We start from the raw sequence: 18,188 nt of genomic DNA on the forward strand, positions 1-18,188 counted from the left end.
TTGGGAAGAGATTTGTTATTATGGGTTCCAGCTTTTACCCCTAGGCCAAATATCTGAGCCAGGGTTCTGGAGCTGGGGATGGGGAGAGTGGTGAACTTTTCTGTGAATGACCTCCTTGCTCTAGGAGCTGAGCCCTGGGAAGGGGGCGGGGGGGAGCAGGGGCAAGGGATGGGTGTGTGTGTGCACAGCTGCTTATCTCTCCTCACCCAGGAAGAAAGCTCTTGGACTGAGAGCTGAGGAGAGAGGGAGTCCTGTGTTATGGCTGCAGCAGTCTGGAGCCTTGCTAAGATGGGAGAGAGAAGGGGGGGGAGTGGTCTTATTTCAAATACCATAGACTTTTCACCTTTCAGACTGAATTGTCATAGATTTTATTGAGTAGTTGTTTCTTTAATGCTATTTGCCCTTAGGGATCATTTCCAAAGGCTTTGAGTAGTTGTTTTTTTTTAAATAGTCTGTACCAGTTTTACTGAGGAGCGAGCTAGCAAAGCTCCTTTTGCTATTAGGCTCTGAAAAATCCATCTCTTGTGACTTTGTGTTTTTGAACTAGCAGTCATACCTCCTTAAAGCATGACTCCGAAAAGCATTTCGTTCAATGCGGTTCCTGACCACCCCTTCATAAGGAACCGTTAACATATTACTTAACATCTCAACTTTCAGATATTATCTGTATGAAGAGGCTGAGAGAATTGATTTCTCCTGCTTATTTTTCTTAAAGAATGAATTCACGACATATACTCAGAGAAAATCTGCACACAAGTACAGCGTTTTATAAAGGAATTGAAAATAATAGTAGTTAGAGAATTTTAACATGAGGGTACTGTAGTTGAGTTCTTTTCAAGTTGACTTGGAGACATTGTAGTTACCCCTTGGCTTCTACGTCAGGTGACTTACGGTAGACATCAAAATCAACAGGCTTCTTCCTCACTTTTGCTGTTATCTTAAATTAGTTTCTTTTAATTCCGTTTTTGTCTTTCAGGGGCCACTTAATAGCGAGTCTTCAAACCAGAGCTTGTGCAGCGTGGGGTCCTTGAGTGATAAAGAAGTAGAGGTAAGAAGCCAGATCTGTTACAAGACTTTTCATATTTCCACAGTTTCAGTCTGGGATAAAAGATAATATAACTCCAGGGGTGCTATATTTAAGTTGTGTGCTCTTTGAGTGTATTTTTTAATTTTAATTTTTTCCTTTTTATTGAATTTACTGGGGTGATACTGATGGACAAAATTATACAAGTTTCAGGTGCACAACACATTATCTGTACACTGTACTATGTGTCCACCACCCCAAGTTAAGTCTCCTTCACCATTTATTCCCCCTATATCCTCTTCCACCTCCCCCACCTCCTTGTGTCTGTATTTCTTTTAAATTTTTGCTTAGTTGCCATCAATAAAGGTCAGATATTTGCAGTTGTATCTGAATTAGTTTAGATGCCCTTGAATTTTAATGCTTGTTAGTACTCAGATGTGTGGGTCAGTATAGCAGTTTAGTAATAGAATTTGAAGAATTTTTTTTAGGCAAAAAACCCAGCTGCATGGATATGGGTCCAAGTCTGCAGCTACCTATTTTGCATTTCAACAGAACTTTCAATAAATTAGAGCCAGTTGATTGATTATGCAGGTCTATCCTTTTTGGAAAAAGAATTAGATTTAAGCTCACAAAGTAGATAGCAGCTATTAGGATATTTTGGCAAGCCTACTGTATGCTAGATATTTGTACTACATTTGTGCTTTATAAAAATATCTTATTTAGGCTTTGTAGTACCTCTGATTTACAGACAAGTAAACAGAAGCCCTGATATTTTAATCAGTTTGCCAAAAATTGTATAAATGGTGTGGTTCCAGACCTTATACTCTAAGAACAGGACACTGATTTAGGGCTTGTCTGTACCAGTTAAATCTTATAAATATGATATTTTGTACATACTCTCTAATTTTCATAATCTGAAAAATTTGACACAATGCTAATTGTGATTTGTATGGTATTTAACAGACTCCTGAGAAAAAACAGAATGACCAGAGAAACCGGAAAAGAAAAGCTGAATCATATGAAACTAGCCAAGGTAGTAATAATTTCACACCAATAAAAATACTAAACTCTTATGTACTGTACTTAGGTAGAATTTTCCATCATACTAGATAATTAGTTTGTATGCAGGGATTCCTAACAAAGGAGATGTTGTACCTTAAGGGAATATCATGATGTTTATTATGGACTTGCCACTTGATATACACTTGACAATACAGTGTCAGTTCTTTGGGGACTCATGTTTTTCCTGTTGTAAGTTAACGATCTTCTGGCCACAGGTTTTTTTTCCTTCAGACCGAGCATGTATTGTACAGAAAAGAAGTTACACTGGAGCTTCAACTATGCATTAGATCAGTGATTTGTTAATAATAGGTGCCTAGAAATGGTTTCATTTACCTGGCTGTCCTTTCCACCTACTCTTTTTCCATGTCAATTATTTAGTTGGACAATGGCACTCAGTGGAGTAAATCTATAGATGTGACAGTTCTAATGCCAAATATCTTTATATGAAGAAAGAATAAATGGTTGGGCTCTCCGCCTCCACTCCCCTTTGCCTTCTGTAATAGAAGTCCCAGTCTATTTGCATTTTTCTTGTTTTTTTAATCTACTAATTTTTTACTTTTGGGGTGAGGGGGGGAATTCTCCCAAAATGACAAGGTCACAAAGTCTTGTGAAATAGAATAAACCCTTTACTTTAAATGAGTTTGTTTTGAATTCTTTGTTCTCTTAGTTGGGGGTATGGGTTATAGATTACTTTTATTTTGATTCACAGTTGTGACATAAAAGTGTATTTATAAAGAAAGATTAACAAATCTTAAAGGGAAGCAAACTGTGAAAAGGTCTTTCACTGCTTATTCAGTTTTTCTTTATATAGAGGAAGCTCCCTGTCCTTATGAGCTAGGTATTTTGCTCATTTGTCAAAAGTAAAACCAGCACTTGAATTGATAACAATATATGCAGTTATTGAGTACATAGTACATTTTAGTGATTGATAGTTTACATGTGTTATTGGAAAAACTATACTTACTTTGGTTTCATTTTCAGGGAAAGGCACACCTAGGGGACATAAAATTAGTGATTACTTTGAGGTAAGTTAAATTTTTGGGGGGGAAGAGAATCTTTTTAAATAAAATTTTGCTTTATTTAAGGCTTTAGAAAGCAATATTTTTCCTTCACAATGCTTTCCTGCCCTTCCCATCTTCATCAGTCTTATGCCATCCGATTTCTCTCTATAAGAGGAAACTGCTGCTGGCTTTCTGAATTTAAATTTGTTTATGGTATGTCTTGTCTGTGATGATATAAAAATTCACAAATGAGGTGATTTTTTTCTTGGCCAGGCTAGGTTTTGTGTCTTACAAAGATTGAAGTTGAGTAACTTGGACTCTTCTCTTTAGTCCAGTGGGACACGTAGTGAGCTCACTGACCCATCATCAGTGGTTACTAAAGAAGACGCTAACATCCACTAGACCACTATATTTCTGCTTCGTGTATTTGGTGACAAGAAGGGAAAACATTCTTCTCTTATGTTTTTCAAAACTATTTCTAGCCATGTTTTCTTGGTACATTTCTACTGAAGCTCCTTCTTAAAAATCTCATGGAAAAGATAACAAAATTTGACTTACGGCATTTTCTTTCTAGAATAAGATGTATTGACTTAGAGGGGCCATATATAATTAAGACCTGTTTGTGTATTAATCTTTTACTCTCCTTATCTGAAGCATAGTACTGTTTTGAATTATTCATATCCGTTTTTCCCTGTTGGCCAGTTTGCTGGGGGAAGCGGGCCAGGAACAAGCCCTGGCAGAAGTGTTCCACCAGTTGCACGATCCTCACCGCAACATTCCTTATCCAATCCCTTACCGGTAAGCATTCACCTGGAGAAATTTGACACCTGTTGCAGGAGACAAGAAACCCAGGAACACTCAAGCAAAATTTCTCTTAAATTAATCACTCAAGGGGAATGAGGCAGTAAGGAGAAAAGTTCATAATATTACCTCTGAATCAGTCACTTAGATTCAAATCTATATATAGTAAATTAATGTTTTACAAGAGCTAACTCTATTCTCAGTATAATAAATTCCCTCTAAGCCTACAGCTCAGTGTTCTGTCAAGGAAGTGGTTTCCTATCCAAACAGTTTTTTTATCCTTGACAAACTTATATGTTCCTATAAGTGTATTTTTTTAAAACTTTGGTTAGCATTTTAATTATTTTCAAGACTTAATCAGTGACATAATAGAGAAGCTAATGCTATACAAATTTGAGATAGGTTTGTTTACTGCCTATAAGTGAGATCTGAAGGTCTTAAAAACATTATAGCCAAGTTAGTGGTTTTCAACCAGGTAGTTTTGCTCCTCAGTGGACATTTGCCAACGTTGGCATAATTTTTAGTCACAACTAGGGGTGGAGGGATGGTACCATTGGCATTTAGTGGGCAGAGACCAGGGATGCTGGTAAACATCCCACAATGCACTGGAGAGGCCCCCCCAGCTTACTGAATTTTCACAAACTATACTAGCACAAGAAATGAAGTTATTACCAGCCCCCCAGAAACCTCCCTTATGCTCCCTTCCAGTTATTAGACCTCTTCCTGCCATCCAGAATACCTACTATCCTGACTTCTAACAGCATAGATGAGCTTTTCCTGTTTTTGTACTGTGTATAAAAGGAACCATACAGTATATACTCTTGTGTCTGACATTCTTTTTTCAGCATTACTTTTGTGAGATTCATCCATATTGTTGTGTGTTACTGTAGATCATTCATCATAATTGGTGTGTAGTATAGTTTTAATACATTTTAATTTATAAGTTATATGTTTTAATTTTTAACTATATGATTTATCTATTGCCCATCTTCTCCCACTAGAATGTTCATCCCATGAGAGCAAGGGCTTGGCTTTGTTTTGTTTACTGCTGTTTTCATTTATCACAGTACTTATTACTTTACATAAAGGTATAATTATTTTAATTATTTTTCTTACTTGATATGGAATATCTTGGCAAGATAATATCTTGTTCAGTTTTCAGTCTCTAACACCCCAAAATAGTGTTTGGCACACAGTGGGTATTCAAGATCTTGAAAGGGAAGAATATATGGATAAAGAATTGCTTTAGTGCCCTGGCCCGTGTGGCTTGGTTGGAATGTCGTCCGTGCCCTAAGGTGTCACAGGTTTGATTGCCGGTTGGGGCATCATACCCAGGTTGTGGGTTTGATCCATGGTTGGGGCTAGTACCAGGAGGCAACCAATTGATGTTTCTCTCTCACATTGATGTTTCACCCCCCCCCCCCCCCCGCCCCTTCCCTCTCCCTTTCTTTCCCTCTAAAATCAATAAAAAAATATCCTTGGGTAAGGATTGAAAAAAAAAAAAAAAGAATTACTTTAGCTTCCTCCCCACTAAGTAGTTTTTTTGTATTTTTTAAATTTAAGCAAAAGTACATAAAACAGCCCTAGCTTGCTTGGCTCCATGGATAGAGGGTTGGACCGAAGGGTCCCGGGTATGATTCCAATCAAGGGCACGTACCTCAGTTACATGCTCCTGGTCCTGGTCGGGGCATGCAGGAGGTAACCAATCGATGTGTCTCTCTCAGATCGGTGTTTCTCTCTGTCTCTTTCTTTCCCTTCCACTCTTTCTAAAAATCAATGGAAAAAAATTATATATATCCTCAGGTGAGGATTAAAAAACAACAACACATAAAACAGCATTTTAATGCAAGAGTTGGTAAACTACAGCCCACAGCTGGCAAGCTAAGAATGAGTTAGGTTTTTAAAGAGTTACAGAGACAAAAATATATGGCAGAGAGAATATATGGATTGAAAAGCCTAGAATATTTGTCTGGTCTTTCACAAAAAATGCTTACAGGAAATCACTATAAAGTTAACTCTATGTAATTGTTAGTTAGGTCAAGAAGGAAACTATTTCCAGCTTCCTAGAAACTTCTATGTGCTCTTCCCTGATCACAACTCCCCCGCTCTACACTAGAAACAGCTGCTGTTCTAATTTTTGTGATTATTTGCTATTCCTTACCGTTTGAGCATCCATGTACACCCTAAACAAAACAGTTTAACTTTGTCATTAAGTCAGTTTTGTTAATCATGATGTGTTTTGTTTTTTATTTTATTTGTGGGGAGGGCAGGTCATAATACTATGTGCTTTTATTATGTTTTTCTCCATCATCTTGACTGGAAACCTTAACCATGATGTTTAATCAGTGTTTAAATCTTTTGTGTTCTGATTCTGTCGGTTAGGCTGTTTGTTCCATCAGTTACTGTCTATCACGTCTTTTATAATTTGAGGAGTTGTCTATTTCTTCCTGTATTTAAAATTTTGCTCTATCTATTAAGTGCGTTTATTCATTTCTTGTGATTTTTTTTGCTCTAAATGCAGTTTATGTGATATTTAATATAACTTTACCCTCCTCCCAAATAAATGAGTACCTCAGAACATTAACTCAATTTACCTGCTACTGACTTGGTGGTGGTGGTATGTTTTTATTTTGCCTTTTTTTAGCCTTGTAAAACATTATCATTTTATACTGTCACTGTTCACTTATATTTATCTGTATACTTACCTCTTTCTTTATACTTCTTTCCTTTTGACTTCTTACATCTTCCTCCTAAGGTCATTTCCTTCTGCCCAAATTACTCCTTTAGTATTCTTCTTTTTTTTTTTTTAATCTGCTGGGAGTTAAGTTAACTCTAAGTTTTTGTTTGCTTAGATAACTTTACTGTCCCCTTATTCTTGAAAGATGTTTTTGCTGTGTATGTTTCTATACTGGCACTTTAAAATTTTTTTAGTTTATCATTATCTTCTGGCTCCCATTGTTATTGTTGAGAAAATAGCATTCATTTACTTATTTATTTGAAAATATTTGCTCTTTTTCCCCTGGCTGCTTTTGAAATATGTGGTGTTCTACAGTTTCACTATGATGCATCCTTTTATTTTGCTTGCTTGTGATTTATTGGGCTTCTGGGATCTATGGGTTGGTGTCTTGCAGTATTTCTCAAAAATTATTAGCCATTGTCTCCAAATATTATCTCTGTTCTCTTTTTAATCCTCCAATGAAATTCCCATTCATGACATGGTAAACTGTCTTACTTTGTCCCCAGGCCCCTTAGCTTCTTTTTCTATTTTCTTTTAGTCTCTGTGTGCTACATTCTGGATAGTTTCTTGCCTTTTAGTTCCCAAATTCTGATTTGCTATGAACCCCAGTGAATTTTTAGTTTTTGTTCAGATACTGGGTAGGGCAAAAGTAAGTTTACAGTTGTGAGTACATGGAAACACAGAGTTAATAAAGCTATTGTAATAATCATAACCTGCATGTCTTTTTGCATATGAACAACTTTAAATTTGCTTTTGCCCATGCTATATTTCCCTGCAGGTATTTCCAAGCCTGTCTTTTTTTTTTTTTTTTTTAATCTAGTAGACAGTTATTTTATAACCTGTGTCTGATAATTTCAGTATTTGAAGTTTTTATAAATCTGTTTCTGCTGTCTCTTGTTTTTCCTAGTTGTTGCCTGGGGTTTCATTTCTTTCTTTCTTTAAAAAGATTTTTTATTGATTTTTAGAAAGAGAAGAAGGGGGAGAGACATCTATGTGAAAGACTGACGAATCTCAAAGGGAAGAGGGGTTGCAAAGAGACTAATCATTGCCCATAGACACAGACAATAGAGTGGTGAAGGTCTGGAGCTGGGTGAGAACCTGGTAGCTAAGGGCAGTGGGGGTACCTCTGTAATACTCTCTATAATAAAGGTAAGAAAACAAACAAAAAAAGATTTTTAAATTGATTTTTAGAGAGAGAGGAAGGGGGAGAGAGAAACATTGATGTGAAAGTGAAACATCAATGGACCGCCTCCTGCACATCTCCTACTGGGGATTGAACTGGCAACCTTTGGGTGCATGGGACGATGCCCAACCAACTGAGCCACACTGGCCAGGGCAGGGTTTCATTTATTTATGCTTTTTTTTTTTTTTACATCATTCTGCGTATTGTTCTTGAAAAATTATTTATGAAATTTCTTTGAGAGCTAGGATAAAGATGCTTTTCTCCAGAGAGAGTATTTGCTTCTTCCAAATGCCTAGAGTAAGTATGTCAAACTCGTGGCCTGTGGGCCACATGCCTCGTTTATTTGGCCCATGTTAGCCTTTGAGTTTGACATGCTTGGCCTAGATAGTCTACTAATCCAATACTGGTTTAAACTACTGAGTTTATGGCTTGCATTTTGTGTATTTGATTTACTTATTTTGTTTGTCTCAACCACCCAGGCAATACTCATTTGAATTGAGCCAACATTTCTCAGGGGAACCCCGTCCCTTCATTGACAACTTCTTTGCAGCTCTTTTAGGGTGGGGGCAGTTTTTCTTCTGGGAGTGTCTACTAGCCCTTTAGAAGCCCAGCTTGAAGTGGGAACAGTTTCCTTATTGAACTGGGTGGGCTTTTGTCTGTGACTTTTGCTTGGCACTAGGGGGCACTAGAAATGGAAATTAAAAAGATTTGCAGGTACCCTTAGGGCAAATGTGACTTTGGTGCTTCTTTTACTTGTCTTGTTTCTCATTTCCCTTAGATTTTTACACTGGCGGGTCCCCCTTCCCCCCAACCCCCTTTTTTTAAATCAAGTCTTTGATGCTCTTAATATCTTTTTTTATACTTTGTCCTGTTTTCTAAGGGAAGGTGGTTGGATCAAACATCCTAGCTTGCTCTATTTCCAGAAATAGTTTTAAATCTATCAGCTCTTGGCAAATACTTATTAAATACATAATAGAATTATGTATTGATTTGAATATTGTGGCTTTGGAGATACATTCACCCAAATAGTGAGCATATTGTTATGAATGGGTGTCACAAGTGTTCTGGAGCCTGAATTTAAACCATTGCATTTGGTGAGCTATGAGTGTTGGTCTTAAGGAGGTGGACTCTACTCAGAGATCCTTTTTCAGGATCATTTTGGTTGTTATATTTTATTTTCATTTTCTAAAATGAAAATGTTAAATAGCTTTTCCTGATAAAGGGATATATACATATTTTTATTTTTATTTATTTTTTTATTTTATTTTTTATTTTTTTTTAAAAATATATTTTATTGATTTTTTACAGAGAGGAAGAGAGAGGGATAGAGAGTTAGAAACATCAATGAGAGAGAACCATCGATCAGCTGCCTCTTGCACACCCCCCACTGGGGATGTGCCCGCAACCAAGGTACATGCCCCCGACCGGAATCGAACCCGGGACCCTTCAGTCCACAGGCCGACGCTCTATCCACTGAGCCAAACCGGTTCCGGCTATACATATTTTTAAAATCCAACAATTCAAGTGGTAAAATAGAAAGTCCCCTCCAAAAGCACTATTATTAAAGAGTCTAGTGGCCATATATGTATATATACACTAGAGGCCCGATGCACGAAATTTGTGCAAGGGGCTCGGCCCTCACAGCCCACCTGCCTCACGGCTCCGCCCACTGGTCATTCCAGAAGGTCATACCGGAAGGTCGTTCCGCTGTCTGGTCTAATTAGCATATTAGCTCTTTATTTTATAGGATGTATGTTCATATGATAGATTTCCTTATTTTGGTTGTAATTAATTTATTTAACCAATATCCTATAAACATTTTATATTCTATAAGTAGTACTGTAATGAATGTCCTTGTATATACATATCTCTGTACTTATGCATTTTTTTCCTTTTGATAAATTTCCAAAGTATAATTCCCAAGTCAAAGAATATACTCACTTTTCTGGTTACTAGCAGTTTGAGAGTCTCAGTTTCTACATATCCTTCTATTACTGAATTTTATCACTATAATCTTTGTCAGTGAGAAAAATGCTTTGTTTTAACTTGCATTTCTTAATTACTGATGGTAAACACTTTTTCATATATTTAATGGCCTTTGGATTTCTCTTTCAATGCTTGTCCAGGTCTTTTGTCTATTTATTTCTCAGAGTACTTGTTTTTTCTTACTGATGGGTAGGAACACATTATTTATTAAAATAGTTAACTCATCATTTATATTGTAAATATTTTTTCCTGTTTGTAATTTTGTCTTTTGACTTTGTTTATGTTGATTTTCATCATTAAGACGTCAAAAAATTTGAAGTAGTTGAATTTATCAGTGTTTTTTTTTCTTTATTACTTATTGTTTTTGTATTATTCTTAGATGTCCCTATATGGTTTGTATTTTTAATGTCATGTTTAAAATATACTTAACCACTAGAAAGTCATAAAAGAATTTGTTTATATTTTCTTATAAATTTTATATGATACTAGAGGCCCGGTGCACGAAATTCATGCACGGGTAGGGTCTCTAGGCCTGGCCAGCAATCAGGGCCGGATGGAGCCTTCCAGCTGCCAGCCAGGGCCTTCCTTCCAGCTGCCGGCTGCTGGCCGCGGCCTTCCTTCGTTCCACACCGACCCCTGGTGGTCAGCGCATGTCATAGTGAGCAATAGAACTCCCAGTCGAACTCCCACAGGGACACTTTGCATATTAGCCTTTTGTATATATATCATCATCATCATATATAATAAAAGGCTAATATGCAAATCGACTGAATGGTGGAACAACAGGTGGAATGACCAGTGGCTATGATGCACACTGACCACCAGGGAGCAGATGCTCAATGCAAAAGCTGCCCCAAGCCTGCAGGCCCCAGGCCAGCCAAGATGGGTGACAGCGGGGGCCCCCACAATCGCCCACCAGTTGCTCTGCAGAGGGAGGCAACTGGCTGCAGCGCTGGGGTGTGGGGCCAGCTCCAGGCCAGTGCCAGTCCAGCCAAGGTGGGTGCAGCAGGGGCCTTCCGATCACCCCGCCGGTCTCCACACAGATCAGCCCTGATTGCTGGCCCAGCCTCGGGACCCTACCATGCACAAATTTCATGTATCGGGCCTCTATACTAATAAAAGGGTAATATGCTAATTAGACCGTGTCGACCAGACATCTTCCAGTCATCCGGTCTTCCTTCCGGACAAAGCCATGGTGGCGGAGGCCGAGGCAGAGGCGGTTAGGGGCGATCAGGCTGGCAGGGGAGCAGTTAGGGGCGATCAGGCAGGCAGGCAGGTGAACGGTTAGGAGCCAGCAGTCCTGGATTGCGAGAAGGATGTTCAACTGCCGGGATCGGGCCTAAACTGGAAGTCGGACATCCCCTGAGGGGTCCTGGATTAGAGAGGGTACAGGCTGGCCTGAGGGACTCCTCCCCCTCCCCCCACACACACGAATTTCGTGTACCGGGCCTCTAGTCTATATAATAAAAGCCTAAGCGACGGTTACAACAGAACGACTGGTTGTTACGATGCGCCTGATCACCAGGGGGCAGATGCTCAATGCAGGAGCTGCCCCATGGTGGTCAGTGCACTCCCACAGGGAAGCACCACTCAGCCAGAAGCCAGGCTCACTGCTGTCGAGCGCAGCTGCCACATTGGGAGCCTCTCCCGATTCCGCGGCAGCACTCCCGAGCGGTGGTAGCAGGTGCAGCGGGCCAGGATGCGCGCGAGCAGTGTGGCACCCAGCCCCGATTCGGGCTCCTCCCCTGCCGCCTGCTGCTCGGTGCATTGCTACATCCCCCGAGGGGTCCCGGACTATGAGAGTGATGTCTGATTGCCGACTTAGGCCCAATCCCCGCAGATCGGGCCTAATCTGGCAGTTGGACATCCCCCGAGGGGTCCTGGACTGTGAGAGGGCGCAGGCCAGGCTGAGGGGACACCCCCCCCCCGTGCGCAAATTTTGTGCACCAGGCCTCTAGTAGATAGATAAGGAAGCAACCTTCTTTTCCTTTTTTCTAATATCTGCAAATATCCTATCTTTTAATAAGTTCCCACTAATTTGAAATGTATTTTAATCACTAATTATATGTTCATATTATATGGGTCACTTTCTGAATTTTCTGTATGATACTGATTTAGTTAATGTTGCTTTGTATATGTTTTAATAGTCAGATTTCCCAGATATTCCTTATTAAAAATTATACAGCTAATTTTGATTATTTTTCTAAGTGAACCTAAGAATTCATTTGTGAAGTTCCACAAAAATCAACTCCCTAAAAGAGAGCAAGAGGGAACCCAGATGATAATTATGCTATCACCACACTCCCTTGTGAAATAGGAAAAGGAAAACTAAACTAAAAATAAAGAAAAAGCCCTAAACATTGGTTTTTAGAGAAGTTTGACATCTGTAAAATTTGAATCCAGAAGCATAATATTGCAATTTAATTGAGGTCAAATCTTTTGTATTTGTCAGTGGAGCTCTAGTTTTTATTTTTTTTTTAATATGTATGTATATATATTTTTAAAATGTATTTTTATTGATTTCAGAGAGGAAGGAAGAGGGAGAGAGAGATAGAAACATCATTGATGAGAGAGAATCATTGATCGGCTGCTTCCTGCATGCCCCACACTGGGGTTTGAGTCTGCAACCCCAGCATGTCACTGGGAATCAGACTGTGATCTCCTGATTTATATAGGTTGATGCTCAACCACTGAGCCACACCATTTGGGCTCTAGTTTTTATGTATAATCTGCATACTTCTCAAGTGTATTTCTGAGTATTTTACATAAATTTTAAGTATGCTTTTTCTTCCATTACATACTCTGATTATAATAAATTGTTGTTGGTGTATGGGAAAGCTATTGATTTTTGTCTATTTATTTTATATATGACCATTTTATTGAACTCTAGTTTTTTAGTTGATTTGCTTGGTTTCCTTTGTGAATAGTTATATCATCCAAAAATGATATTTTTTAATGATGCTTTACTATTTTCCAGTGTTTTTACCTCATATTTTTCCTTATCACATTGACCAAAACTTTTATAAAAACGTTGAATGATTGTGATATTAATGTGTTAATTCCATGTAATTCCTAACATTACAGATAGTGTTTCTATTATAGCACCATTAAGTTTATGTATGTTAATTTCTAAAAAAAATACTCTTCGTTATATGAAAGATGGATACTTCTAGTTTTTTTTATTTTTAAAAATAATTTTTTATTTATTTCAAAGAGGAATGGGGTAGGAGAGAGATAGAAACATCAATGATGAGAGAGAATCATTGATTGGCTGCCTCCTGCACACCCCATACTGGGGATTGAGCCTGCAACCCGGACATGTGCCCTGACTGGGAATCAAACTGACCTGGTTCATAGGTCAATGCTCAATCACTGAGCCACCAGGTCTTTTGTGTGTGTTTTTTTAAGAGTTGCCAAATAATGCAGACTTTTTTTGCAGGGGTCATTTACAAAAGGAAGAATCTTGATTCCCCACCTCCTAACATTCATGTAATGAATTACATTAGTGGATTTGCTAATAATAAACCATACCTACATTTCTGGAATAAATCATACATAATTGTGGAATATTATTCTTTTAGTGTAGTATGGAGCTTGTTTTGCTTATATTTATTTCAGCTGTTTTTTGCATTTAAGTATAGTGTGGTGAGAATAGGATTAAGAATAGGATTAAGCTCTACCTATAAAGTAGGGAACAAATAAAATATCTTAATCTTCATTTACCTACAGGATAGAAATAACATTTCCTTTGTAGGATTGAGGGTATTATGAGGTTGATTTGTTGAACTCTACAGAGTAACCTGCCAATTCAGAGTTGAGTAAATATAGAACCATTAAAATGTAGTTTTGCTTAATTTGAGTAAGATATTAATTCAGGTTGATAGCTAGGTTATAATCCAATAATGTTATTTTGCTCTCCATATTTTTTTTCAAAGGTGTTTGGTTTTTTTAAATCATTATTATATTCAGTAACTGTTTTAATCTGTTCCATGTTTTGGCAATATCAGGTTTTCTTTCTCATGTAATTTGTGTGTTTTTTAATGTTTTCCAGCGACGAGTAGAGCAGCCCCTCTATGGTTTAGATGGCAGTGCTGCAAAGGAGGTATCGGAGGAGCAGTCTGCTCTGCCAACCCTGATGTCAGTAATGCTAGCAAAACCTCGGCTCGACACAGAGCAGCTGGCACAGAGGGGAGCTGGCCTCTGCTTCACTTTTGTTTCAGTGAGTACTGAGCCTGAGTTTATGCAGATCCTTGTTGTCCTGGAGCTCCTTGATGAAGTTAGAATAATTATTTTTGTAGAGAGAGGATGACCTTAACTCTGTCACTTCTAGAGGTAGTGGTGAGCTTCTTCTCAGACTCCCTGGGTTCAGAGGGCTGAGAGAAACCATTTTGTTAATGTCTAAACACATTGTGGGAAGAAAAATGCGATCTTAGGTTGACAAAGTAAAGAAAATATAGATCAAATTCCATAACAACCTGAGAACTTATAACAAGTAAAATTTCCAAACTACAGTCATCACTTATTTAAAGCAATATTCAAGTCAGTAAAATTTTAGCATGTAGTCAGGGATTCCATAGCTTGTTTACAAGCTGTTTCACCTCTGGTATTTGGGTGACCAACATGCTTGCCTTCTCTCAACTCTTCTGAGTGTTGGTATGGTTACTTTTTCCAGGAATATTTATCTGTTTGCTCCTTTCAGCTTGCTTCTTTCTCATTCCTTGAAGAACAAGAACTTGAAAGTTTGACTGCATTTTTATTTGCCAAATTATAATACAATTTGACTCAAAAGTTTCTACTTTCTTGGTTTCTGTGACCTACCAAGTGTTTGTGACCCCATTGTCCTATGCTTCCATTTTTAGGGACAATTTTCAGAGCTGAAGTCACCATTGGTTTAAATTTGTGTGCCTCTTACTGGTTCATTCTTTCCAGTTATAATCTAAGTTTCTTATTCTCTTTTTTTGTTAATCCTCACCCAAGGATATTTTTTTCATTGACTTTTTAAAAAAATTTTAATTTTTTTTCATTGCCTTTTAGAGAGAGAGAGAGAAAGGGGGAAAGAGAAAGAGATGGAAACATCAATGTGAGAGAGATACATCTCTCCCTTCCTTTCTCCTGAAAATCAGTAAACATATCCTTGGGTGAGGATTTTTAAAAAAGGAAAAATCTATTACATAAAAAGCCTGTGGTTGTCACGTCGTCACGCCATCACGCCGTAATGACCGATCAGCAGGAGGCTGTGTGTACGGGGTGGGCGGGGCTGCATGCACAGCGAGGCGCACGTGGATGGGTGAGGACTTGACTGGAGGCGTGGGTGGGTTTCTGGGTCCCGCCTCTCGTGGCGGCGGCGCGGCGGCAGCGACCACGGGACTCTTTCTGGGTCCTGCCGAGTCATGGGATTCTGGGTCCTGGGTCTCACATGATTTCGCCCGCTGGGCCCCTAGTAAATAAAGTATCAGAAAAATTCACATGTGGAAAATACTACATTACCTAATCCTCACAATATCCAGTATTTCTAATTATGTCTGTGACGAGTTGTACTGTGTTGTTAGGTGCCATTTTCTTTATAAAAGGAATTTTGGGACGATAATGATTGTATATTCCTGAATAGTTGAATAATATTTAATCCTAAATTAGCCTTCTAAATTTAACCCTTTGCACTCGCTTGCTTTTTTCATCGAGCTGCTACCGATGCTAACCGTGTCGAGTCACACTCGACATCCGAGTGCAAAAGGTTAAAAATGCCTTAGAAGCCCTAGCTGGTTTTGTTCAGTGGATAGAGTGTCATTCTGCAGACTGAAGGGTCCCGGGTTTGATTTCGGTCAAGGGCACATGTCCAGGTTGTGGGCTCAATGCCCAGTGGGGGGTGTGCAGGAGGCAGCCAATCAATGATTCACTCTCATTATTGATGTCTCTCTCTCTCTCTCTCTCTCTCCCTCTCCCTCCTCCCTTCCTCTCTGAAATCAATAAAAATATTTTAAAAATGAAAATAAAATACTTTAGAAATGCCCTGTAAATTGTGTATAAAAGTCACAGTCATTCCGGCTGGCATGGCCGAGTGGTTGAGCATTGACCTATGAACCAGGAGGTCATGGTCAATTCCCAGTCAGGGCACATGTCCAGGTTGCAGGCTTGATCCCCAGTGTGGGGCATGCAGGAGGCAGCTGATCAATGATTCTTTCTCATCATTGATGGTTCTGTCTCTCTCTCCTTCTCCCTTCCTCTCTGAAATAAAGATATATATTTTTAAAAAGTCACTATCAGCAAATAATATTATTAGAAATTAACTTGGATTTTGGGCCAGTGTGTGTTTATGGATAATGTTTGTGGATTTAGGAGACTACAGTAGTCTCCCCTTATCTGTTCCAGGACCCCCAGTAGATACCTGAAACTACAGATAGTATCAGTAGTACCTATACATACCTACCTTTTCACTTAAAGGAAACCCTTGTTGGCATATCTGAATCACGAGTGTCACTGTTTGTGCTCTTTTAGGCCATTATTAAGTAAGACTAGAGGCCCGGTGCATGAAATTCGTGCACAGGGGGGTTGGGGGGGGTGTCCCTCAGCCCAGCCTGCACCCTCTGCAATCTGGGACCCCTCAAGGGATCGGGCCTAAACGGGTAGTCGGAATCCCTCTCACAATCCAGGACTGCTGGCTCCCAACTGCTCGCCTGCCTGCCTTCCTGATTGCCCCTAACCGCTTCTGCCTGCCAGCCTGATCACCCCCTAACCACTCTGCTGCCAGCCTGATTGATGTCTAACTGCTCCCCTGCCAGCCTGTTTGCCCCCAGCTTCCCTCCTCTGCCAGCCTGGTCACCCCTAACTGCCCTCCCCTGCAGGGTTGATCGCCTCCCAACTGCCCTCCCTTGCAAGCCTGGTGCCTCCCAACTGCCCTCCCCTGCTGGCCATCTTGTGGTGGCCATCTTGTGTCCACATGGGGGCAGGATCTTTGACCACATGGGGGCAGCCATATTGTGTGTTGGAGTGATGGTCAATCTGCATATTACTCTTTTATTAGATAGGATAGAGGCCTGGTGCATGGGTGGGGGCCAGCTGGTTTGCCCTGAAGGGTGTCCCGGATCAGGGTGGGGGTTCCCTTGGGGCGTGGGGCGGCCTGAGCGAGGGGCCTGTGGTGGTTTGCAGGCCAGCCACGCCCCCTGGCGACCCAAGAGGAGGCCCTGGTATCTGGAATTTACCTTCTACAATTGAAACTTTGTAGCCTGGAGCAGAGCCAAGCCTCCTGCTCGCTCCATGGCCGACAGCCGTTTTTTTGGGGGGGTTTGTGTACCTTCTATAATTGAAACTTTGTAGCCTTAAGCGGAGGCCTGGGCCAGCCAGGGTGTGCAGAAAGCTTTGCTTCCTCCGTTGCCGGGGGAAACCCTTGCCTCCTGCTCTTTCCAGCTCCGTAGCTGCCGCCATTTCTGTTTGGATTTGTTACCTTCTATAATTGAAACTTTGTAGCCTTGAGTGGAGGCTTAGGCCAGTAAGGGCAGGCAGAAAGCTTGGCTTCCCTGTTGCCGGGGAAACCCAAGCCTCCCTCCCGCTCTCTGTGGCTGTAGCCATCTTGTTTAGGTTTATTTGCATATTTACTCCTGATTGGCTTGTGGGCGTAGCAGAGTTAGGGTCAATTTGCATATTACTCTTTTATTAGGTAGGATAAGGGTTACTTGAATACAAGCACTATAATACTTTGACAGTCAGATGGCTACTGAGTGACTAACGGTTCGTAGTGCATACAGTATGGATACACTGGACAAAGGGATGATTCATGTCCTGAGCGGGACAGCACACGATTTCATCACATCACTCAGAACAGTGTGCAATTTCAAACTTATGAATTGTTTATTTCTGAAATTTCCATTTAATATTTTCAGACCATGGTTGACCACAGGTAACTGAAACTGTGGATAAGGGGTACTACTGTATTCTGAATAGTAGTTCACAGTCCTTTCTGCCTGGAGTCACTAGCATCCCCTTGCTTCATTCACCAGCCTTTTCTGACAAAATCATATTGAAATACAAGTGAAAGGGGCCTGTTATAACAGGAATAACTTTAATTTACACTTTAAAAAAAATTCTTTTATAAGCATTTGATTTTAAAAAATATATATCTTATTGATTTCAGAGAGGAAAGGAAAAGGGGAGAGAGAAATATCAATGATGAGAGTGAATCATTGATCGGTCGCCTCCTTCACGCCCCCTACTGGGGATTGAGCTCTCAACCTGGGCATGTGCCCTTGACTGGAATCGAACCTGGACCCTTCATTCCACAGACTGACGCTCTATCCACTGAGCCAAACTAGCTAGGGCAGCATTTGATATTTTAAACTATTTCTAGGAACATGGTCCAAGCCACCATGTCTGGCTCTTGCTTCTCATTTGAATTGTTTTACT

General features: G+C 39.9%; 1 protein-coding gene across 1 annotated transcript in view; it reads left to right on the top strand.

The window, feature by feature from the left end:
* TLK2 (tousled like kinase 2) overlaps positions 1-18,188 on the top strand; it is an 81,649-nt gene that overhangs the window by 22,378 nt on the left and 41,083 nt on the right. Inside the window, exons 3-7 of the mRNA XM_008149451.3 lie at positions 977-1,048; positions 1,988-2,057; positions 3,068-3,111; positions 3,790-3,885; positions 13,846-14,013. Coding sequence (XP_008147673.1) covers positions 977-1,048; positions 1,988-2,057; positions 3,068-3,111; positions 3,790-3,885; positions 13,846-14,013 — 450 coding nt within the window. The remainder of the gene's footprint in view (positions 1-976; positions 1,049-1,987; positions 2,058-3,067; positions 3,112-3,789; positions 3,886-13,845; positions 14,014-18,188) is intronic.

Source organism: Eptesicus fuscus, chromosome 20, assembly GCF_027574615.1.
Source record: "Eptesicus fuscus isolate TK198812 chromosome 20, DD_ASM_mEF_20220401, whole genome shotgun sequence".
NCBI classification, from domain to species: domain Eukaryota; kingdom Metazoa; phylum Chordata; class Mammalia; order Chiroptera; family Vespertilionidae; genus Eptesicus; species Eptesicus fuscus.